At 50.4% G+C, this 24855-nt stretch overlaps 1 protein-coding gene across 1 annotated transcript; it reads right to left on the reverse strand.

Moving 5' to 3' along the window:
• Window positions 1-9169: 9169 nt before the first annotated feature.
• Window positions 9170-23677, reverse strand: CD101 (CD101 molecule). The gene is made up of 8 exons (XM_077781182.1): window positions 23547-23677; window positions 22243-22620; window positions 20996-21412; window positions 17938-18315; window positions 15457-15861; window positions 12058-12459; window positions 10855-11250; window positions 9170-9363 (listed from the first exon to the last, which is right to left on the reverse strand). Exons 1-8 carry the CDS (start codon window positions 23593-23595, stop codon window positions 9170-9172), a joined length of 2619 nt encoding a protein of 872 aa, XP_077637308.1. The 5' UTR covers window positions 23596-23677.
• Window positions 23678-24855: the final 1178 nt, after the last annotated feature.

The following is a 24855-nucleotide window of genomic DNA, read 5'->3' on the forward strand; positions in this document are numbered from 1 at the left end:
TGTGTCCCAAAGCAGGGAGGAGGAGGAGGAGGAGGGGAGGATGCCAGCAAAGTGAGCGTGGCTCTCAGCAAGCACAAGGAACAACCCAGTCTCTGGGAGATGAAGTGTGTCTTCCATCTCCCTGTCAGGGGAAATTTTGAGAAAGAATACTTTCCAGCTGGAAGGGAACACTGAAGCTCAGTAGTGCTAGGGGACAGTTTCAGCTGCTGCTGCTGCTGTTCCCCTGCTAAGAATTTGGGCTCCAGCATCAGGTTCACCATCTGCAACCATCACCACCCCAGAGCAGTCAAGAACCCCCTGCAGCCACAGCTGGCCTGGTGGGTGACAAGCAGGGGGAAATAGTTCATCTGGACCCAAGCAAGCCAAGAGCTTCCACATTAAGATGGAACATTGACATGAACATCACATGAAGATGGATTGTTTAAATGCCTTGAGAGTTTATTTTGGCTGGGACAAGCGCAAAGGCTCAGAGAAGGGAACAAAAAAACTACATGCAATTTCCATAAGGATTATTTGTTCTGCATCATCTCAACAGAGTCCTAAAGCACTATTAGCATTAGCTTAAGTTCATTTTTTGGGCTCTGTACTGCTGCTGGGAAATTCTTGGAAGGGGGTCTACAAATATACACCTCCCCAAATAAAAAGCTAGAAGAGAATGAGAAATAAAGAGGGAATAAGAACATGGAAAGTTTGCATGAAGAGTAGTTGCAGCTTGGCTACACAAGAGCTTTATCTATTCCAAGTACAGTAAATGGAAATAAAACTCTGAGTCAAACCTTACTTGTCCTGTTAATTCAGCTAAGAATATAGTCACAACAGAGAGAGGGGAGAAAAAGATATACAAAACAATCTTAAATAGCTTAAATTAAACCAAATCATTTAGCAGAACACACAATAAAAGCAATTAGCAGGCAAAATATTAAGAATCTATCCTGTCTTTAAAATATTTATGGGCCACAAATAGAGGCGCACAAAAGACAGATTATGAGCAAATCTCAACCTCTTGTACCATCACTTCTCAAATTAATTATCTGATAATCACCATGGCATTCAATAAGTATCCCATTTAAAATTAAACCTGCATGTAAATAGAAAATAAAAGTTAATTAACAAAACAATCAAGTACCCAACAATGTAAAAACTCTGCTGACTCCACTCCCCAGCAGTGGAGAGTCTGATGGAACTTTGTGCTGAACTCTCAAATTGAGGCACTGGGGCCTACACTTTTGGCACCAAAGCAACACATGTTGTTGTAAAAAATAAGTTGCAAGTTTGTCAGTGATAAGGAAGCACAAGAAAACCTGGATCCCACTTCAGTGCAGCTTATCCTTATTTCTACCTCCATCAAATAAAGCACATAAGCGTCCATGGAAATCACACACTTGCATCTTGAGCTGAATAGGGATAAGCAAAGAACATGCTTAAATATTTTGCAGAATTAGATCCACAGTCTTAATTTCATACTGCAGTAATTCATTCTCTGAAAAATCTGTTTCTATGGAAACTTATTTGGGATCCAGCAGAGAGATTTTTCCCTTTGATTCTCACTATTAGAGTCAGTCTTTTCTCTTGTCTCTTTTGCTAGAGATATTCTTGAAAAACAGATTTCCTACTTCTTTCCCTGTTTCACAGCAAACCACTATCTCTACGTTCCCTCATTTGTTAAGCAGAAAAAATTCTCAACTATCTTATTGTGATAGTGTGAAGTCCTTGAATGCTGTAGAAAGGATAATGGATAATCTAAAATCTTCATCTTGCCTAGTGGCCTACAGATTAACATGATTTACTGCACTGAAAGGGAATTCTAATGCTTTTAAAAGCGTATTTAGGAAAAAACCCAAAACTGTTTGACAGCCCTCCCTGTGCCCTAGCTAGATGTGCTGTCCTTTGTGGGGTAGGAGGAACAGCCCTTCATGGAAGGTGTGAATGCTCCCCAGGTGTCCACAGCAGCAAAATTATGGTTTTGTCTTTATTTCCTGATAACTCACTCTTTTTTTTTTTTTTTTTTTTTTTTTGCTATCTTGGCTACTCTGGTCATCGTGCAGCTGTCACATACACCTGGCTATTCTCACATGAAGGTTTTGTTTCTGAATGATCAGCTCAGACTGGTTAATTTTTTGCCACCATGTCTCACTTTACAGCCACCTAGACAAATGTCATCCTCTGTTTCACTACGCAGCCACTCAGTCTCATAACACCCTGTGAATTTCATCAGAGTCAGCCTTTGCTGCTAATACCTTGATTAACTTAATATTATCTTTTTTGTTTAGCAATCATCCTCTTTTCTGGACCATTTCTGTGTTCGTTGAGCAGCACAGGTCTCATCGCTAGTGACCTCCCTTTTCTGTCAGAACCACTTACTTTCTTTTCTGCCTGGTATTTTTAACAAATAGCTTAACCCTGCGAGGAGCTGCCAGTTTTGTCCTATCGTTATTCAGTTTTTGTAATAACCATGGACATTGTGGAGTCTCTTTTGGCTCCACACAGACTACAGCCACGAGATTTTTCCCATTAACATGCTGACTCCTTCAAAGGACCTAGCAGATTTGTGAGCCTTTTTCAATAGCCAGACCATTTCTTTGCTTAGTGCAGAGGTCAATCCTCCCTGCAGATGCCTGCAGGTCCCCAAGATTTCTCATGTCTGCCTGGTCAAGTGCAGCATCTTGCTGAGACATCCAAACCTCTGAATGCCCACAGGAGGCATACAACAAACTCCAGCCTCATCCTAGGACCCAAAAGCCTTGTGTTAGTGAAGAGTATAATAAATACCCCTTTACACACTCATTCTTCAAGACAATTCTGATCTTTCCCCAAAAGAATCTCAAGAAGATGCCGTTGTCCAGTATCAGCTCCCAGGCTTCCAGGTCACTGCTTCTGGATTAATGACTCCATCCCAAGGAGCCCCTGGGTCTGTCCCAGAATATCTTCGTCAGTTGTCTTGCTCAAGTTCAATTAAATGTCCAAATGATAGTAGAAAATGAACAACACCTAGCCTCCCGTACCTTTGCCTCACCTGGAGAATGCCCCAAATTGATATTCATGCTCTTGAGACTGTCCTGACCTGTAAGATAAGCGTGTATTCTATTGCCATCTGTTGAAGGTTGGGCAGTTTTCTTATCTCTTCCAAGAACAATGTCTCCCTCCAGGGAGATATCTTCTGTTAATGGGCCATTGAATGACTCACTGCATGACTGGTAAAGTTACATTATCCTATTGGGAGATGCTCCACCCAGAGGGAGGAGCCAAGCAGTCCTACCTGCATAAAATCAGCATTTTTGGGACATCAGAGCAGCCCCTTCACTGGATTCCCAGAGGAGCAGCTTCTTCCCTGCTGGATCCCCAGAGGAAGATCAGGCCCATCTACTCTACACTAGACCTTCAGAGAAAACTCCACCCTTCTCCAGATCCCTGCTCCAGCAGCATTTCATCTGCCACTGCAGGAGGAGCAGCCACCATTTAACTGGACTATTACCAACACCCTGACTCCTCAGGGTGTCAGGGTTCTGACTCTATCAGTAGTTTTATTTGTACTAATTACATTTTTTTTATATTTAGATTTTTTTCTAGTAAAGAACTGTTATTCCCATTCCCATATCTTTGCCTGAGAGCCTTTTAATTTTGAAATTGTGGTAATTCGGAGGGAGGGGGTTTACCTTTTCCATTTCACAGGAGGCTCTTGCCTTCCTTTACAGACTGCTGTCTTTTCAAACCAAGACAGAGACCAAAGAGCAGGATGACCTTGCATTGCCTGCACAGGATACGTACCTTAAAACGTGGGCATGTGACACCAGGACAGCCTGCTCAGGCTTTCTCTCCAAGCACAGAGGGGCTGGAGGGGGCTTAGCCACAGGCACGGCTTCCCAAGGACAGAAAGTAGGGGACACTGTGCCACACTGAGAGTTAGCCTGTGACACCCCCCATCCTTGCTCCCGGTCTCCTTAGACCTTCAGTAATTCCCCTCTGAATTGCCTGCCTCTGCTCACATTACCAGGCAGCAGCTACGTCCCACTTCGTTAAGCCTGTAAGCCCCTGGCTGGATGATATCTGACTCGCATCCGTTTGCAATTTCAAACGGGCATTTGCTTCAGATCAAAGCAGCAGCGGCAGCAGCAGCAGAAATTAGCATCTCACAGCCTCTCTCTCCCTGGTTTCATTGCCACAGTGTGTCTCCCTCATTACCAGGGAAATGAAATGTCTTTACAGTTCAGGCTGCCTCTGCCTTTTTATCCCGCGGCCACCGTGTGAGGCATTGCCGCCGCATTTAACATCGATTGGTCATGGCCCTTCTCTTTCAAATGGGACAGTGGACCTCTCCTCCCTATTAGCATCCCACGAGGGGGCTGGGAGGAGTCACAGCCCCTCCTGGTATGCCATACAGCTTCCAACATTCACCCATTAATTCCCTCATGCTTAAAATAATGATAAAACCAGTGTTCTCCCTCCAGCAGGTCAATTTTCACACTTAGTCGACAGCCCTAGAAAGGAATGTTCCTCTCACCCCTACAAGGAGTAGGTACAGCACAGGTACACACATTAGTCTTGTCAGTCCCACACCACCACAACCAGAATCTTCTCTGGGGAGTGCAGGTGGCTAAAAGGACACTGAGCTGGTTCCCCCTGCCTGCTGTGACAGCAAACTGAGCCAGATTCTACCCTACCCCTCTTACCCATCCTTCACACCTCGAGCCTGACAGCTGTACTGCTGCTGCCCTGCCAAGCATTACTCCTCTTCTGCCCTGTGCAACTGCAGCTATAACAATAATTACATAATGCCATATTATCTGCTGGAAGAAAAGAGCAAGTGATTTGAAAAGAACCAAAAAACCCAGCAGCAGGCAGATCCAGTGCAGCAGTTTCTTAATGGCTAAGGAAGGTTCAGAGTTCTATGAGTGGTTCTGCTTTGTCTAAATGCCCAAGACCAAGGCCAAAGGATACACTAAACAGGTAGGGGCTGCAGGGAACACCTGGAATGCAAAATAGCATCAAGTGAGACCAAAGCACATAATAAAAATTACTTCTTTTATTTCCAGTTTTTAAACATTTTATTATAGGAAGAAAACTGAATGTCAGATGTGAAAACCAACTCAGAGTTAATAGGAAGTAATGAAGAGATGCTGCTTGAGAGAGGGCACCCCAGGAAAACCCCAGGTCATTTGTTTGGAATAATTTATCAAAAGTTTGGCAACCTTCCTCAGCAGCCTTGCCTTGGCAGTCCAGGACATCCTTCTGTTCTTGTCCCCTCTGCTCCAGAGCAGCAGGGCAGGCCAGGAAACCCTGAGCCATCAGCCACAAACGATCTCCTTGCTTGCAAATCACTTCCCTCCACTCTTGTACAGCAATCAGCTCATCACCCACCCTCCCTCTTGCCAAAATAAGTCCTCAGTGCAGGTCAGTCACTGCCATGATCCTGGCATGTTGGATAAATCACTGAGCACAGGCTTTTTTCCTGCCCAGAGGAGAATTCCAGGAAGGATACACAATGCAGGGGTTATATTCCCATCCATCTCACCCTCACATCATCCATCCAAGCTGCAGGAGTGTGCTTCTCTCCCCTTGCCTTACAGTTTCCATACCTTCGTATGAAAACATTCCACACAACACTTCTGTTTTAACAGCCCCATGCGACCACTTCCCAGTGGATTAACTCCTCATGGACCAAGCCCTGCATTGCCCTGTAACCCTTTTAAACTGCTTTAAAACCTGTGAAAGAACTCTGGATCTCCCTGCCACATGCTGCCCTCACACAGGACATCCATTCCCTGGGCAAGGGCACGTGTGGAGGACAGGGTACAGCACAGACACTGCTGTGCTGCTGCACAGTTTTCTCCCCTTCAGGTGGGGAGTATAACAGCTAAATATATATTTTATCAGCTGTTCTAATTTATATCATAAACTGAATTTAAGCAAATGGTGTTGATGGGGGTGGGTAAAGGTGATCAGGAGCTTCAGCAGCAAAACTGACACCCTCCCCCTGTCCCACCAAGCACACACAACCCTCTTCCTTCTCATACATTTACCTCAGCTGACAGAATGTTCTCTTTAAAAACAGGACAGTTTTGGAGCTTTTGCTGTAATAAGTTCCAGCTCTAAGTTCACTCACTCATGGAAAAAAATACATCTTAAACATTCAGCCAAGCTGAAAGGTTTGGCAGTGACCCAGCAAAACCAGAAGAAAAAATAGGGTAAAAAGCCCACCGCTGCAAAGACACAAATTCTCCTTGCAGACCCTCTCATCAAGGCCCTAGGCACACTTAAAAGCTTAAATTAAAACCTCTACACCTGCATGAATGGAAAGCTGCTACTTATAGGGGCTCTGGTTAACTGAGCAAAAATAGCACAGAAGAAGAAAGTGCCCTGTTGATGGAGAAACCTCCCTCTCTCTGCCCATCGTTTTCTCCCAGTACACCAGACACAAAAAACCTCATGTTTCAGCAGTCTGCAGCTTTTTGTGTGCAGATCAGATGGCATAAAAGATGCCTCCACAGACCTGCCATAGGCTCCTGAGGTGGCTGAGTGAGGGAGACAGCACAATTCTGGGGGTGCACCAAACCCAGGTCACCCAGAGAGCTCACACAGCTTTTGGAGATTGACCCACACATGTGACTTCTACAGTAGGGTAGGGGCTGTCTCCACCATTCTGGTAATGAGTAGCAACCTAAATAATTCAGATTTTTGACTAGAAAGATGGTCTTGATGAGGTTCATCCTAAGCCACATAAAGAATGAGCTGTCAAGCCATCTATTAGTAGTTTGCTGTGGCAATATCTGAGGAGGTGTGAGGTGAGTAGGGCAAAATTCTGTTTAAAAAGAAGTGGAAACTGAACACCATCTTTTCAACTATAATCCCCAGGGAAATACAAAGTACTTAAAAGTACTAAAAAGAATGCAAGAAAAAATCCAACCCACTAATTTTTTTTTTGTTTTGAACAAAACCAAAGCAGACCTACCTATCTCTCTTGCAATAGGACTGAAAACCTTGTGGGAAGGGATAAGCAGCAGGCATCATATATTCTTGACTTTACCAAGGTTTGTGGAGTAGGCTCCCAAGGTATTCTTGGTCAAACTAAGGAAACAATCCAAATCAAAACCAGGATAAACAGCACAAAATTAGCAGATAAGCTACGTGCATAGATTTGTTGTTAACAATTGATAGTGAGAAGCAGTTCCTTCTTTCCTTTCCCATGCCCTAGCACACCTACATCTCCTTTCCATATCCCCTAAACACAAGCCAGGCACCAGGTGGCCAACTCTCACTGCAGCCTTCCCTCGGTGGCCTGCTCCTCTCCTTCATCCACCTACCACTTCCCATGAAACCTGTAGGAGTTTAATATCCCAGGAGCATCTGCTTCTCTGTTAAACAGACAGAAACCAGCCCATGAATTAAAGCTTTATCGAGACAGACAGCAGGATCTTCCACAAACTGGTGCAGAAAGCTGTTCAACACCCCCGTGAAAACAGGGCTTCAGTTAGATAGGAAAAGTCAACAGCCTGAACACACAGTGGAGACACAACTTGCTAGACAGCAAATCTGCAGGAGAGGAGCCTGATGATCAGGAGCCAAGCACAAACAGCGCCGTGCTGTCACACGCAAAGAGAAAATCAAACATCCTACTGGGGTGTGTAAACGGGACATAACCCACAAGGCAGGAGGGAAACCTCTGCAGAGAGCCCCACATGCAGCTCTGAGCACTCACGCTGTGGGAGAGGCAGCTGAGGTCAGGGCAGCAAAGGGAAAAGCTGCATGGGGTCCAGAAAACATCCTGCAGGAAAAGCCTGAGCAAGCTGGAACCAGCCAACACAGACAGAGGTGGCTGAACAGGGAAACAGGAGCAGATGTGTGCAAATACTGATTTTCAAGTGACTGAAGCACCTGTAAGTTCTTCCAGATAAAGTCAGGCAGCTTTCCTAATTGCAAAGAAAGTGAAAGAACAGATCATCTAGAGGGGCTGTGGTGTCTCCAAATCTCTCTGTGGTCGCAGGAAGCATGTTTGTAAGTGTCTGCTGTGGTTTCTGTAAAGCTACTTTGGTCTGAGGACAGTGCTTAGAGTGTTGCCCTGAAACCTGACCTTACAACTCCCTGGGACCACATCCTATTTTGCACAATTATGGGTGGAATATCATTTGGCTTATCAGAACTGGATAGATATCTTCTTTCTTCTATGCATCAGCCAGACACTCTTCAGGTAGCAGAGCTCCTCAGCCTTGAAAAGGTGAGCCCGAGCTGGATTCCAGGGTATAGACGAGCTGCCCCACAAGCACACACCTGGCTTTTTTTATTTACGTGGGACAAGCTGGATGTGTCTAACAGCAGGTCCCAGCTGTGCAGCTTCCTGACCCACAGATAGCCTAGGAACCAGGGGCTGGATGCTGTCTTCTCCTACAGCAGAAGCAAAGGAAAGAGCTGGAAACTTTGTAGGCTTATTTCTGAGATGGTTTGGTGTCTGCATCTTCCTTCTGGGATCCAAGACTCCTTGCCAATCCTTTACTGGGTCAACATGATTTGGCTTTTTGCGGACGGCTGTGATTCCTCTGCTCTGGACTTTCTTCAGGCCCAGCCAGCCTTGCTCAGTCCTCAAGTTCCTGTGACAGGTTTTGTGATGAAGACCCGTTTCATTTTGGAGAGGTGATGCTCTTTGGCCAAAGGCACTCTCAGACTGTGAAAACAGCAGTGTCCAAGAGCTTCCTCAGCAAAGAGTGGGCAAAGGCAAGGGCAATGACTTAAATGGGACACCAGTATTCCACTTCCAGTTCTACCACTGTTTTTTAGCCTGGACACCACATAGATTTTGTCAAGACACCTAAAACTAATAGAAATGTGGTACTTTTGTGTCACAGTGCAGAAAGAGCTGTTTTTTCCCCTTATTCCTACAGAGGAGTAACATCTCTTCTATCCACAGTGGGAGGTGCATACTGCAAGGACCTCCCAATGTACCACAACAAACAGAGCAGGAAATGGGTGAGTACCTAATAAAAAATACAGAAATACTTGTTATGAAAACTCTATTTGCTTAGTAATTCCAAAGCTGCCTCATTCCATCAAAAGCAAACACAATTTCAAGGATTTATTGCACGAGCTACTACAAAACAATAAAAAGTCCCTCTGCAAATACTCAGTACTCCTCAGCTGTCCAGCTCTGTTCCTCCAAGTTACATCTGCCTCTACAGCCCAGCTAAGTTTTCTTGGCCTCTTCATTCCCTTCCAGTTCCATCATCCACCCTGTGATGTTGCCCTTCTTGTTTTTCCTGAATTTGCAGTACCAGCAGAAGAGAGCAAGGGCCAGGAGAAGGATCAGAACCAGTGGTAAGAATAAGATGAAGTTCAGCAGTGGTGGGGATGAGCAGATCCTAGATAGAACAGTCGACTCTGGAGGAAAAAAGAAAGAAAAAGTGAGGCCTCAAGCTAGTTTGAGTTTCTCATTCCTAAGTGCTATTTTCTTAACACTTTTCCCTCCATCTTCAACAGCTACCAATTTTTAAGAATTCATACAGGCTACCTGAGGAGAAGAGGGAGAGAAACCAGGTAATTTGCCTCAATTTCTTGTCTGGGGAGGTCAGATAAGGCCCTGGCTTGTTCATCTGAAAGATCCCAACAGAAACAGCCCAGTTCTTCTGCAAACCCATTCCAGATTGGGCTCAGTAAGGACAAGCAACATACTCTGCCTGACACCAGTGACAGTGGGGTGAGGTAGAAGTCTATCAGAAGCTGCACCACTGAACAAGATGGGATAAGAGGAAAGCTAAGGAAACCAGATCAAGAGGTCCCTGTCCCCCCAGACATCTGCCCCCCTCCTTGTTACTTCTGATCTGCTATCATATTTCATCCCTACTGAGCTGCAGGCAGCTGTGAGCACCATCCTCATCCCTGGCAGCTCCTGCAAAGCAGCTCCCAGCTGAGGTGGAGGCTGCTGGGTACTTCAAAGATACCTGCATCACTGGAGGAACACACATGCACACACATGGCCACCCCTCCAAAAAGAAAAAAAAAATTGAAAGAGAAAGAAAAAACACCCAGCTAATATTTTGCCTTTTGTGAAAACCATGCAAAGCACTTGGCAAAACACTTATTCAAAAATTGGAGGAGAATTTACTACCAGTTACTGAGCAATTTTAGCAATGGTTACTCCACCAGTAATGGGCAACAAGAGATAGAGGGAGCTGATGAAGGAGAAATCTTGCAAGCTAGAGAGCTGTGATGGATAACAGCAGTAACACAACAGCAGGGGGGATGAAGTGCTGTCAGTCCCTCTCTGTGCAATTAAATCCAGATTAGTTCTGCTGTAGGTGCAAAATCATGAGAGCAGGCCCCATGCCTGGCTGTGGGAGTAGCAGGCACAGGGGAGGGCTCTGCAGGGTCACTCTTTCCATGCTGGTCAGCTCTGGGAATTGCTGCAGAAGCCATAACTCGTGTAGGCACCCAGGCTGGCTTCAGGCATGGCAGCTCCAGAGATGGAGGTGAGTACAAGTGCAAGATCCTCTCAGCTGGGTGCATCATGATTGATTTCACAGTTTATAGTTTTTCCTCCACATGGGTCATCTGAGCCTCCTATTTTCCCAAAGCAGCAACAACTCCTGCCTATTACCTTCCTAAAAATGCTGCGTGCACCTGACTGAAACCTTTGCTTTTTTGCTTTAACTTCTTCAACGCAGAATCCAGTCCTACCTTTGCACCCAGCATGCACCCCCACTCACCCCAAAGCAAACAGAGGCTGTTTTCAGAGACCTCAGTCTCGACAGACTTGCCAGAGAAGTCACACCAACAATTTTCCCCCCCAAAACATGTAGGTTCTGGCTCCAGCACGGCTATGGGGAGACAAGCCACGCAGGGTGATCAGCCCCTGGCACCCAGCAGCGATACCTGGAGGCACGGTGGTGAGCTGGGTGTACCCTGAGCATGCCAAGGCTTGCACAGCCCAGTCCTTCCCCTCGCTCTGCTGCTGCCATTCCTGCAGCTGGCAGTAATAGGCCCCGGCATCTCCCCTCTCCACGCTGCTCAGCGTCAGGCCGAAGTCGCCAGCGGAGCGGCGGCGGAGGTACAGCCGGGCCGCCAGGCGCTCCTCGGGGTACTCCACGGTGCCGTCGGGCTGCAGGGCCAGCAGGGCGCTGTCACGGCCACTGCTCGTCACCTGGAACCAGGTGGCCGAGAGCTGTGAGCCGGGCAGGGGAGCACCCTGCAGCCGGCAGGGCAGCGTCGCCTCCTCGCCCTCCCTCGCAGAGAGGCTGTGGTTGCTTTTGTCCATCTGCAGCTCGCGCTCTGGGGGACAGTGAAGCAGAAAGATGCTGCGGTGTTGTACAGCTGTGAAAACGCTTCAGCCTGCGCCCACAGGCTGACAGGAGCCTTCTGGAGCAAAGTGTGAGGGATTGGAATGGCCTCCCACGGGCCCCTTGCTCCTGTGGACTCATTCTCCCTGGGGCATCCACCACCTTGCCTATCATCTCTGCTCAGTAATACTTCCTATCCCCTCCAAATAAGTGATAAAGGTATCTTTTGGGCCAAAAGCTATTTAGGAAGCTAGAATTCTCTGATGCACTTTATTTAAGGCTGGAGTGAGGCTGAGAGAGGGAAGAACTGAGCCAGGGAGATCCATTATGCACCCCAGAGGTGCAGTGATTAAGGTGAGAGAAGTTGAACCTCCAGTCTTGTTCCTTAGCAGCAATGTGCTTCAGGGTAAGGAAAACCAATTGTTTTCCTTCAGGATGCTCACAAGCATGAGGTAAGGACAACTTTTCTATTCACAGTATTGTAGAACCACCCAAGTGCACCAGGTGTTGGAGGGAAAAGAAAAAGGCCACAATTGACTTCGTTATGAAGCATTCAACTACATCTGCCAGTAGCAAAAATAGCAGCTCAGTTAGTTTGGGAGGATGTGGTAAATCTTCCTAATTCCCTCCTTCCCTTTGAGAGGCACTGACAACTCCTGCATCCCTAAGCCTGTGATCCAACACAGGAGCTGCTGCTTTTCCTAAGCCCTGCCAGCTTAGGAGAGGCCTGGCAGGGGCCTGTCATAAGTTGATCCAACCTTCCCCAGCAGCACCTATACAAGGGATAACACCTGCTCACCTGAGAGTTTGAAGTTCAGCGTGGTCCTTCCCGATGTTCCCTCTCCAAGCTTGTACCAGCCATCCACCAGCCAGAGCCATTCCTCTACCACACAGTAGTACCTGCCCCGGTCCCCAAGGTTTGCAGACAGAATCTGCAGCTGGAATATGTTGCTGGACACCCTGTGGCTCAGGAACCGGGACTTCTGTGCAGGAGAGCTGAATTCAGACCCATATTCCAGTATGCCACTGTAGTTGGCCCTGAGGATTTGCAGGGGTGTTGCACCTGCCAGAGGAGGCAGGAGGTACCAGGTAACAGCAAACTGTGAATTATTCTGGGCAAACACAATCCTGCACTCGATGGCTGCATTACCATTGGCAATTTCCACAGAGCTGTCTGTCGTAGCAACCTGCAGCTTGCTTTCTAAAATGGAGAAACAAAACAATCATGCCAGATGCAGCTGCCAATACAGGGACACTGACAAGGAGAGGAATAAAGCTGTCCTGAGAGAAACACACTGCAAGAGGAGTAAGGAAGAGGGTGCACTGAGGACAAAGGCTCATTAGAGGATGCTGAAGCAGAGGGTGGAGGAAGGAGGGAAAGAGCAAATCCTCACACCCTTGTTCAAACAATTGCAGGGGATCACAGCTGGGTGTCACTGGGCAGGAGAGTAGCAGAGGAGGCGCCTTGGAGACCATGGAGCAGGAATGGGGGATGGAGGCAGCCATTGTGCTGGAGCTTAGAGGCAAAGCCTCTGTCTGAAGCAAATGTGTCTGTCTACCACTGCTCCCATCAGCAGGCTCACACATACGTGACAAAACCAGCCCACGGCTTTGCAGACTGCAAACAAGTGTCTTTTATCGCAGAGAGACTACAGAGCCTCTGTGGGGTTCACTAACAGTTGCTATCTCAGGTGTTTGCTGTGGTTATTAATCCAAAAGCACAGGACAGAGTCCTGCACACCCTTTGTGATCACACCCAGTGATTGTTCAATGCTGTGCAGCTGAGGAGAGCAGAGGGATGGTGCTGCCTGCAGCTCTGCCCTCAGCAGAGGGAAATTCTGATCCTGATATGTCTGTGCTGCTCTTGCTTTGAGGGAACCTCTTCCCACAGCACATCACCTGTTGTTGGAACCTCTCCAGCAGTGAAAAGGCTGCAGATCTGTATCTTTAAAGGTCCTCCAGCCACCTGCATTTTCCCTCCATGCAGTGCAGTCAGGGAAGGAATACACATGGGTATGTACTCTCGGGTAGGGAGAAATTACTCAGCAGGAGACACCATCAGGGTTTTAAGGGACTGTAGGTTGAGTTTCCATTCTTAGCACTTTCCTTGCATATGAGCTAAGCAGCAGAACACCCTCTGCCACAGAGGCTGGGGACAACTGAGCTCCCTTAAGGCTCAGCTCCTGAGTGTTGGTTTGGGGACAAGCAGCAGAGGAGACACTGAGATGGTCCCTCAGAATGTCTCAGACCCCTGCCCTTGGCCACAGGCTCAGCAGGGCACTCTCCAGTCCTCTCCCAAGGGATGTGGTGGCAGCAGGTTGTGGAGAGGGCTTTGGGACAGGAGGGAGCTGCAGCTTCTCCAACAGGGGCTGAGGAGGAAGGGGGACACTGCAGCAAAAAGCTTGCACATTTCCCATTCCTTCAAGTATTTAATCTCAAAACTCAAGCAATCCACTTCAGAGGCCTTCACTGTCTCTCTTGAGACTGGTCAAAGTAAGATAATCTTTCATGCATGTCCCTCCCATCTGAAGATGATCCGTAGACCACAGCAACATGTAAACTCCTAGAGCATGAACTGACATGTAGTAAACAAAGTGCTGACGCAAAAAGTCAAGAATTCCAGTATCTCTGCAGGCTCCAACTATAAGGTTTTATATGAGGAGAAGCAGGCTGGTGATTTTCATGATTTGCAGCATCATTTTCTGCAGCTTCCCCTCAACCCTGTTGCTGCCTGAGCTGGCTTCCTCTGCAGACTTCCCTACCTTCCCAAATATCCTCTACTGGCTTGTGCTGCCTTTCCAAGAGAGCTGGCACTAAAGCCAGCAGGAACCTCCCACTGTGCATCACCCTCTCCCAGTTCCCACCATCATTACCGTGTTGCAGTCCCCAGCAGCAGCTGCAACACATTTGGAGCCAAATGTTGTAGCCTCATGCTGCTACCATCTCCTCTGTGCAGATGCTCTGCAATTACACCTGCTCATCTTAATGCCATTTACACTAGAGATATGCACTCAAAGATGCTGATTACTGTCACCCCTTTGCCTCCCTGCCACCCTGCCAGTGGTTGTAGCTCCAGTGTTCAACAGAGCATCCCAGCAGTCAGTTCCACAGGGGTGAGGAATCAGTAACAGTGGGACAGGAGAGAGCACCAGAGAAAAGAGCCCAGACAGGGTAGGAAATGTATTAGCTTACACGACAGCAAACCCATCAGTTAAAATACATGAAAAATGCATAATTTCAGTTCGCTGGGTTGTGATTCTGAAAATCCGAGGATTTTAGAGGAAGGAGCACTTACTGCAAGGAAAAAAAAAAAGTGCAAGAACTCTCCTTTGCTGGCAGAACAGACACGAGGGCAGAAAAACCAAACCAGCCATATTCTCACAGCTGCCTCCAGAGGCTCAGGGGCTCTGGCCAGGACAAACCCTGTCATTCCTGCAGCAGCCCCAGCTGTGAGCAGGGCACACTGACACCGTGGTGCTGCTGGAAGCAGGAGCATGGCAGGGTGGCTTGGGGGGCTGGGGTCTGCTTGCAACATCTCTCTTCCATAAGAGGATGAAGCTCCCAGCAGGATGTTGGCAGGAGGGATGGCAGCGCAGGCCCTGCCTGCAGGGGTGCCCATAAAAGGGAAGCCCGGGCAGGGCCCCAGCTGTGCAGCCCAGCTGTGCCCAGAGAATAGGATGGGCAGGAGATACCTCCCCACCGAGTCCCTGGCACCCTGAGGCTCAGTGCTGGCTGCCAGCCCGGCAGAGAGGCCTGCTGCTCTCTCAGCATACCTTCAATATTCTGCTCAGGGAACACAGACACATCCCAGCATCAGCTTCAGGGGCTGCTCTCTCTCTACTGCTTCCCAGAAGCCCACACCATGTACACCCGTGCTTCACACTCCAAACATTCAGCTGGGCATCTTGGGGGGGCACTGCTTCTTTCCAGAAAGCAGGCTTAAAATCCTGGTGGCAAGGCTGATCCCTATATGCTTTGTGTAATCTGCCAGTAAATATACTGCCACTTGCCAACACCAAATTTGCCTCCAAGGTTTTGTCAGGTGCTGAGGAAGCCCTAGAACAGCAGCACCATCTCCTGAAGCCCTGGGAGGCGACCCTGCTGGGGACACCCCAGACATCAGTGGCCCTGGTTGCCCCTGGTCACATTTGATGGATTTAAAGTTGCAGGAGAGACCTCTGCTGAAGGCTCTGCTTACCTGGCAGCATCACTTTTATTCCCACGGCATTGGAGCTGGTGCTGGCTGCTGACTGTCCCAGGGGCAGGATGTTCCTCCTCCAGACCTCCACCTCACACTGGTACGTCCCCTCATTGGCAGGCAGGGCACCGTGGATGTGCAGCCTGAAGGAGGTGCCAGTCTTCACCAGCTGGGCTTTCCCCTGGAAGTGTGGCTGTGCTGGCCCCCAGAGCACAGTGCCATTGGGAAAGACCTGGACCAGCTCGTGTGAGGGACCCGTGGGTGGGCTGGGCTGGAAAAGCCACCGCACAGACAGCGGCACCTCCTCCAGGGCGTAGCTGGCATCTACTTGGCAGAAGAGCTCAAAACTCTGCCCGTAACTGACGGAGGCAGTTCGGCTTCTCAGCGTGGCGTGCAGACCGAGACCTGCTCAGGAGGAGAGAGCCTTGGCACAGGGACACAAGTCCTGCCCTTGGCATGAGGACACAAGTCCTGCCCTGTGCCACCTCACCACCACCCTTCCCATGCAGCCCCAGGCACTGCAGCGCCGTGGTACCAGCAATGCTGCTGCTCCTCTGCCAGCACCACTCTCCACTTGGTTGCACTATGCTCTGCCACCCAGTGCAGCCCCTGGCCCTCTCCCACCTGCCACTTTCCCAGAAAACTCTGAGTACCTTCTTTTCCAGGGTCCCCAGACCCACACTGGAGGAGCCAGGGATCCTCTGCTGATGCTGTTGTCCTGTTTGCTGCTTCCCTCCACCCTCCACAAAAACTTAACAATTCCTCTGGCCTCAATGGTGCTCTCAGGCAGCCAGCCCAGAAACAAGAAAGGAAAATCACCCTAAATCACAGCCAAAAGCTGCCTCTCCATAAAGGCACCCAAGAAGGAAGGATGTCGTCACTGCACACCCTGGAGATTAGCAGCTCTGCACTCAGAGAAGAGGGCAGGAGAAGCAATCAGAGGCCAGCACCAGGGGTGTATCTCTGATAAATACCACCACACAATTCAGCAAGTAGCTTTGTAGAACTAATTACTGCAAGTAATTATCCTACTAGGACAGATATTTTGTATTCAGGCTTAAGGAGACAGGCCTGCTGAGCAAGATACTGCCCTTCAGGTCTCCCAGCGTTTTAGCCATTGTCTCCCACTGCTCTCTCCCAAAACACACCATGGAGGACTCTGGCATCCTGGCAGAAATAGGGAAACTGAGGCACTGCAGGGCCAAGTGATCAGCCCTAGGTCACCCTGCAGCAGAGCTCAGAGCACAGCAGGCCTGTGTCCCGCTGGTGTGCCCACCCGCTTCTCCAGCACTGCCTGCAGCCCAGAAATAGGGATGGCTGAACTCACCCATGGAGCTGACCGTCACTGCTGCCTCCCCCTTCCCTGTCCAGCTCTGGCCTCGGGACCGCTGCGTTGCTTCGCACCTGTACTGCCCTCCGTCATCCTCGAGCGTGCTGGGGATCACCAGGGTGAACGTGCCGGAGCTCTCCTTCCGCAGCCAAAGGCTCCCCCGAGTGCTCCCGTCCTGGTAGGCGCTGCCCAGGCTCAGGCTGCCATCCTGCTCCATGGTGGCCACCAGCACCCTGTGCCCCGGGAGCCGCAGCGGCAGGTGCCACCACCGCAGGGACACGGGGCCGGTGGCACCCTGCACCTCACAGCGCAGGACCAGGGGCTCTCCCGCCGTCACCCGGGGAGTGCTGGTGGACACGGCCAGGTGCATGCGGCTCTCTGCGAACGACAGATGCCACCCTGGGATGCTGCGCTCCTTAGGAGCAGCCCAAGATACTGCAGTATTAAATGGAATGACTAGATAAATCTTGATGTTGGAAAAGGAAGGGAGTTGGGGAATTGCCTGGAATTTTCAACCAGACTTTCCCTATACATTTGGAGAAGGCTTTGTAGTGGTGGTTTTTTTTGTCTTGTTTTGAGAGTTTTTTCTGGTTTATGTCTTTCTTGGGACATGATACATAAAGAATTAGCTTAAAAACGGAGTCCCAGCAGGCAGGTCCTGCTACATCAGAATAACCATTATCTAGCTATGACAAGGAAACCAAGAGCCTCCTACACACTTTTCTTAGAGTGGTTTCTCACAAATAATCCATCCAAAACAGTGAGAGTACCCTGATGGAAATGGCAATGATCCCCCTCCCCAGACGTACCTCTTCTGCTGGGTTTTCCTGTGATTTTCAGGATTAGCAGCAGATGTTGCTCACAGTTTTCAGTACCAAAGATACAGGAGGACCCAGACTCCTCAGAATTCTACCTATTTGCCCCAAAACTTACTGCGAAGAGACTGGACTAAAGGTTTACACTTTGTTGACAGCTACTGTGGTTGTCATGCTAATATATGCTAAAGCAAATGCTTTTCCCATTATCTATCAAAAACTATGGCTTACTTGCACTCTTGCTGTCCTTGTCAAGAAGAAGCCAGACCTAAAGCATTCCCCAGTCAAGGATCCTGCAGACTTTACCCAGAAGAGCAGCTATTAGGATTTACTAACCTATTGGCTTCACGTCGACTTGTATGCCTGATGACACAACGGTCTGGATGCTGTGCAAGTCCCCAGGAGACTTCATTTCTGACACAGAGCACTGATATGTACCCTTGTCCTTCAGCCCCACCTCAGAGATGGTGAGGACATAAATTGTGTTGCTTGGCTTGAATGCTCGGAACTGTCCCAGCTTGGCTCTCTCCTCGTATTCTTCCTTCCAAATCAATACCCCATGGGGGTCAACCCTGGCCACTTCCATGTCATTGAGGAGCCAGATCACTTTAAAGTTGCTGTTCTTTGGGGCTCCCAGCACACAAGTGAGCTGCAAGGTGTCCCCTTCGGAAAGGGAGGGTTCAGCAGCAGTGATGTCCACGGAGAGGTCACTGCCTGTGGGCAACCAAAAACAAGGAGGGTGGTGGGTGGCCCTGCCCATGCTGCCCTCCTGCCTGGCAGCACCAGTGGCCTTGCAGAGGGCAACAGGAAGGAATTCTCTGTTAAAACGTGGGTGCTTTTTCATAAGAAAAGTGGTCATGATGGAAAACTTTGACCCTGGGGAGAGGGTTGTCAGCTCTGGGCACTAAACAGCAGTTTTAGGTGGAGGAAGTGCCAGAGCCCTGGGGAGCTGAGCTCCCCCCTTAGGAGCAGATAAACCCGACAGAGCAGAGAATTCACTGGGACAGCCTTCGGCTACAGCCTCCCCCTGCTCAGCTCAGGCATCCAAACTGAGGGCTGCCCTAACACAGAGGCGTCAGCTTTTGCAGGTGCTGCTCTGTCTCACCTCCTGGAGCTGTTTTACCTCATGGAACACCTATCCTGTAAGCCAAAGAGTGGCACAAGGGGGTTTTGTCACAGTGGTGGTTTTAACTCTGCTGCTTGTGGTAGAAAAAGGTGCACGAAGGGCTGGCAATCAAGTTACTTGTCTGAATCTACTGTGGCTGTTCCTGCATGGTGAAATCCCCAGTGACTACTGTGGGCTGTGGTCAAGAGATGCCCTCCAAGCTGGAGAGGATTTGGGTTAAAGTCCTACAGAAAGCAGAAATGTCAAGACTTGTCACAGCATGAGGGGGTAGGAAGGAAGAAAGAGAAGGTGGATCCTGACCCCCATACCAACTAGCAGGAGGTGCTGAGCAAAGAAGGCAGTGACAGGGGGAACCTAAAAGCCATCTTCCCCTTAGCAGACCCCCTTGGGCAGTCAGCTGTGTCTGAGGTAGGAGCCCCACCTCTGGGTCCTATGATACCATTCACCTTCCTCACTGGGATTCAACGCCCCTGGTTCCTGCCATCAGCCTGGCTGGACAGTGGCTGCAAGTAGGAGACCCACTGGGCACCCCAAAACTCTTTGCCATGACCCCACAAAGCACTGGCTTGGCCAAAAACCTGGAGGAAGGACTGAGCCCTCATTCCCTGGCTCACACCACTGTGTCCCTGGGTCACAGTGGTGCCCCCTGAGTCTCAGAAAAAGGGAAAGGTTATGTGCTGTAGTTTGGAAGTAAAACAGAGCAGCTCCCAGACCACAACTGGAAGGGCTCAAATAATTTATCGAAAGCACAGTACCCTGTGAATTTAAACACTGGTTCATAAACAGTTTGTGAACAAGAATCCCAGCTGCTGCAGATATGTTTGGCATTCCTAAATATTTGCTGCAGAGTTTATAGAAACCACTGGAGCAGTTAGCCATGGCCAGAGTAGTCAATGGCTCTCGGAGTGACAGGGTGCTCAGCTCTGGGTTCCACCACTGGGTGCCAGAGAAAGAAACCAGCCCTGCAAATTTGATGGAGGGCTTGTACACCCACTGCTGTCCCACCATGGCAATACCAGGAGCACCAACACTGTCCACCATAAAGTCCTCTCACCACCATCACCTCCCTTCTACCTTTAACAGTTACCACAGGACAAATACCAAACTCTGACAAGTTTTCTAAACGAACTAATGCCTGAATCTACACACTACCAGTCATGACAAGCCCTCTTCAACAAAAGGATGCACAGAAGTGCACTGACTGCCATTGCTGCCCAAACAGCAGCAGACTTGGAAAGTCTTTGCTGCAAACAGTGCACAAGGAGGGAAATAAAGCTTTGCCAGTCAGACAAGTTTCAGGAAACAAGGTGACAAGAGACCACACTTCCCTCCCCCTCCTCCTGGTACCTTGCTCCCCTGCACCACGCCACGTAGGGAGTGCTTAGCTCTCACCCATCTGTTTCTTTGGTTTCCTGCTCTGACTCACCACCCTCCCACGAGACATCAGCTCCCCTCACTGCCCCAGCTCTGCTCTGTAGCCTCCTCCACACGCCCTGAGGTGTGGGGACAGGGTACACCACCTCCACAGGCAGAGTTTCAGTGGGAGACTTGCTCCAACTTTACTGCACAGTATGTTAAAGGACACCAACTAGCTACAACCTTGTCTTGGTGTACTGGTGAGAGAGAGAGATTCTCCCTTCTCCTGGGCACAGCTACTCACACGCATCTGGGGGAAGAGCAGGGTGAGGGACCGCAGCCAGCAAAGGCTTGTGGCTGGAGGGATGCTCAGAGGAAAGGCCCAATAAACAGCAGCACCAGTTGCTCTGGAAACAGCGGGCTGGTGGCAGCAGGAGCAGACAAGCCACCCCCAAAAAGAGCCGTGCACACACACAAGGGCCATCCCTGCATCCCTCCCTGCCTGTGCTGAGGCACAGCGAGGAGCAGCTGACTTTTTTAAGGCCATGAGAGCCTTGAGGCAGTGTAACAACCCTGTTTTCCACTCTGGAGTTTAGCACTGCCAAGGATCCAGGCTGCTGTGGGCACACGCTGCGCCCTCTGCTAACACCTCGCACGGGTCTCTGAGGCTGTGGGCCTGCTTCTGGCATTGGGGATTCGGCTGCATGAGCAGCAAAGCACCAACAGCTCCTGAACCAGGGGCTGCCATGACCCTGAGCTCAGCCCAGCCCACCCCCTCAGTGTCCAGCCAGACCCATCAGTGTGTCCCTGGGCTTAGGCAGAGGCAGGTGAAGGGGCACTGAAATCTGCTGCTGTAGAGCCTGGAATGCACAGGGGAGTTGGAGCCAACAGGTGAGTTTGCAAAGGCCTTACCCTGGCCCAAAACTGCCAGCCGAGTCCTCTCTGTCTGACTGCGGGAGATGTCCTTCCATGTCTTGTCAGGATCCTCAATCCACTCAGCTGCCTCACAGTACAGCTGCCCCTGGTCAGATGGCTTCACTTCCCTGATGATGAGCTTGTACGTGGTGTTCCCAACCTTGTTCAGCTGCACATCCCCCTCCAGAAACCTCTGCTCAAAAGAGGGCCCTGGCTTCAGGATGAAGTCCTTGGAGAGGGTGAGGATCTCCTTGGCACGGTGCTCTCCTGCTCCCTGAAGAAGGTACCAGCCAACTGAGAGATGGGTGTGCTGGGCAGTGGACTTGGACACCTCACAGGTCAGCTCCACCGCATCCCCTTCCATGTGACTGAGGGCCTGGGGTGCCATGGAAGCAGAGAGTGTGTCTGGAATCACTGAGCATGGGGAGAAACACAGAATCACAGAACATCCCGAGTTAAAAGAGACCCACAAGAATCACTGAGTCCAGCTCATGTCCCTCCATAGGACAACTCCCAAGAAACTGCAACCAGGGCCTAAGGGATCTGACAGCACAGGAGAAAAACCTTCTGCAGCTGATGGACAAGCTTCCATCACTTTGTGTTGAGGTGTGAAGTGACTAAAATCTCAGCAAACAAGAAAAACAGTGAATCTCTTGACAGCGCCCTCTTCAAACTACACTCAGTATTAATCAGGCAACCCCAAGGAGATTAGAATCCATCCTCTCACTATCCCAAATGTAGACTGGTGCTACACCAAGATGAAGGAGAAAACAGGGCTGAACAACAAATTGAAGTACCATATCACCATGCAGATTCAGTGGGCTCACAGTTGGGTCTTTCCATCTGTATCTCCACCCCACTGCCTTCCCTCCCCAGTGGTCTGCAAGAGCTGCTACCTCCCTCCATCGGTGGGTATCCCACTTGGGTCAATTCCCACACCCTGACCTGAGAAGACAAGTTAATGCACAGGGCAGGGAAACTCCTTCCTCCCTAAGTGCTCAGCTGCAACACGCTGCATCTGTGCCAGGAGCTGGTCAGGCCACGGGAGAGCAGAGGCTTCCTTTCCCTCCCATTGCTCTGGCTGGGAGGCAATAACCAGGGAACATGCAAGGGGATATCTGGGCATGCCTACCTCAGCCCCACTCATCCTCCCTTTCCCCAGCTGTCCCTCTGACAGATGAGATGTCCCTGTGGGGACACAGAGACCTGCCCCACAGGGAGCAGGGCTCTCATGCAGGACCCACCCGTGAGGTTGGTCTTGGCGCTGTAGCTGCCGAAGTACCTCTCGTCGGTGTTGGGCGTGTGGCACTCGTACTGTCCGGCGTCGCGGTCCTGCAGCTCGGTGATGTGCAGCAGCACGGCGTCCCCCTGCAGCCGCTCCACGAAGATGCCGCGCCCGCGCACGCGCTGGGTGTAGATGGCGTAGGGGAACGAGGGGTCCACGGTGCTGACGATCTGCACCTCCCGCTCGGGGGCCGAGGGCAGGTAGATGGACCACTGGAAGTTCTGCTCGGCCGGGCCCTGGTAGCCGCTCACCTTGCACCACAGGGTGACGTGGGACCCCCTCACGCGGTAGAGGGGTCCCTCCTGGACAGTCACCACCCGCTGGCCAGCAGTCAGACCTGTCGGCACACACGGTGTGCAGTTACAAGAACAAGCCCCGTGACAACAGAACCCTGAACTTTCTTGTCTCCTGCCACTCTGGGAGTCACACGACAGAGACCACAGCATCGTGGCCAGGGGGCTGCTGAGCCCGTTCTTGCCTGAAGAGCCTCTCTCAGGCAGCATTGCAGAGGAAGCAGCAACCAGGCTGAGATCACTTGAGGAAGCTTGTGGTGTGTTATAATGAAGAGGGCCAAGCTCCCAGGTCCTGCACAAAGTGTGGGGGACAGGGAACAGGGGTGCAGAGCTGATCACTGCCAGAGGTGGAGATGCAACGCAGAAGCTGAGGCACACAGGACAGTGGAGGTCAGCAGCAGGCTGGCTGCTGCAGAGATGCTCCATAGGCAGAAAGAGAGGAAAGCACAGGACGGGGGGTTAGCAAGAACTCCTCTGAAGGCAGGGGACACCAGGAAGCATCAAGAGCTCCTTCCATTTCTGCTTGCAGAGGGTCTGGGGATTGCCACTCACAGACCCTCCCCCTTTCCATACAGCTCCCAGCTGTGACATTTGCTCAGCACGTGCACCAAGCAGAATGCCCACAGGACAGGGGCCTTAGACAAAAAACAACTGTAATGGCCAGGAAAGAGAGCTGGTGGCAGGGCTGCCTAGGAAACCTTCAGAAATTCCCTCTCAGTGGGAGAGGGAGTGAGGTAACGCCCTCCACACTGTAATCAGCCACTCAATGGGGACGTGTATGTCCCCTCACTGAAACCCTCTTGGGGTCTGGGCTCTCATTTTGGAGTGAAAACACAGTGCAGAAGGAGCACATGCTGATGGCATCTCTTCCCATGGTGACTGAGCCAGAGCAGCGCTGGCTGAGCCCCCCATGCCCTGCTTTCCCCACAACACTTCCAAGAAAGCTCTGGCCACTAGGCAGGGCACTCACCCAGGAGGAGGAAGAGGAAGGCAGCTGCCAGGCACTGTGCCAGCCCCATGGGAATCTGCTCTGCTTGGATCCTCTCCCAGAGGGGTGGTGATGGTTCTCACAGGCGACAGTGACAGCCACGCCGTTATTTAGAAAGTGGCTGGGAGGAAACTGTCTGTCAGTGGTGGTTTCCTCTGCTTAGAACGGCAGGGAGAAGTTACAAAGCGGGGTGCATCAGCAAAGTAACACCCTCTGGGAGATGACAGCCTGTGCCCTGTCCCCAGGCCACCTGAGCAAGTATGACAATGCCCAAAGCCCCTTCTGCCACTGTGCCTATGCCAGATGCCCACTTGTGGGCACCTACTGGCTGTGGCTTTGCTGTCCAACAGCAGCTCATGGGATAAACCTCTGTCTCACTCCTTCCCCTTTATTGCATGGAGTAGCTTGCTCCCTGCTAACAGCAAAGAGGGGACAAGGGGCTGGATTCCAGGGAGGGATGGAACCATATTTCTAGGGCTGAAGGTTGCTCCAGCTATTTATTTCCTAGGGCTGCAGACAGCAGCATGATGCCTTAGGTACAGGCTAGGGTGGCACAGTGCTCCTTGCAGATGGCTGACCAAGCTCTGCCTTGGGGTGCAGTGGGGCATCCCTCCCACAGTACCCCCACCAGCCCATCCACTACATGGTCAGGAGAATCATAGCAGCCAGTCCAGCCAGCTTGTTGGCTCTTGAAGGATCACCACAGAGCCAGGAACTGGCCAGGAACTTTATCCTGTGTGCACATCCCATGGATGTGGGAGATCCTGGCCCAACAGTTCTGGCAGGAGCAATGAGACCACAGGGAGCTGAGCTGGAGGGCTGAGGGCAGGAGGCTCCAGCACAGTTCCAGGGGCTCTGGCACATTCCCAGAGATAAATGCTGTGGCTGCATGCCTGGGACACGCTGCTGCTCCTGCTGGCAGGTGCCAGGGGTGTTCTGGCATATGGTGGGTCATCCAGGGGCACGTCCTGGGCAGGGAAAACCCAGTACCCAAGGCATGTAACCAAAACACTAGAGCTAGGATCAGAGACACTGCTGAAATTATTTGCTTGGGTTTTTTAGTTTGGTGGGGGGTTTTTTGTTTGTTTGTTTTGGGGATTTTTGGGGTGGGGTTGTTGCGCTTTTTTCCCCAAAGCATCCCTGAGCCATGCTGTTCCCACTGCTGCCAGAGGGATTGACTGAATGACTTAATTAGTGCAGGGATTCACAAGCAAAAACCAACCATAAAACAGCTCCTCTTGCTAGATCCCAGAGGGCTTCCAGAGGGAATGAGATTCATGTAAAACCCAAA

Source organism: Lonchura striata, chromosome 2, assembly GCF_046129695.1.
Source record: "Lonchura striata isolate bLonStr1 chromosome 2, bLonStr1.mat, whole genome shotgun sequence".
NCBI lineage: Eukaryota > Metazoa > Chordata > Aves > Passeriformes > Estrildidae > Lonchura > Lonchura striata.

Excerpts from the sequence above, each read along its gene's own strand:
- CD101 (XM_077781182.1), bottom strand. The coding sequence starts at position 23,595 with ATGGGGCTGGCACAGTGCCTGGCAGCTGCCTTCCTCTTCCTCCTCCTG. Across the intron at positions 21,413-22,242 it reads CGCCAAGACCAACCTCACGG|TGATTCCAGACACACTCTCT; the intron begins GTGGGTCCTGCA and ends CCCCATGCTCAG. Across the intron at positions 9,364-10,854 it reads GCTCACCACCGTGCCTCCAG|AGTCGACTGTTCTATCTAGG; the intron begins GTATCGCTGCTG and ends TTTTTCCTCCAG.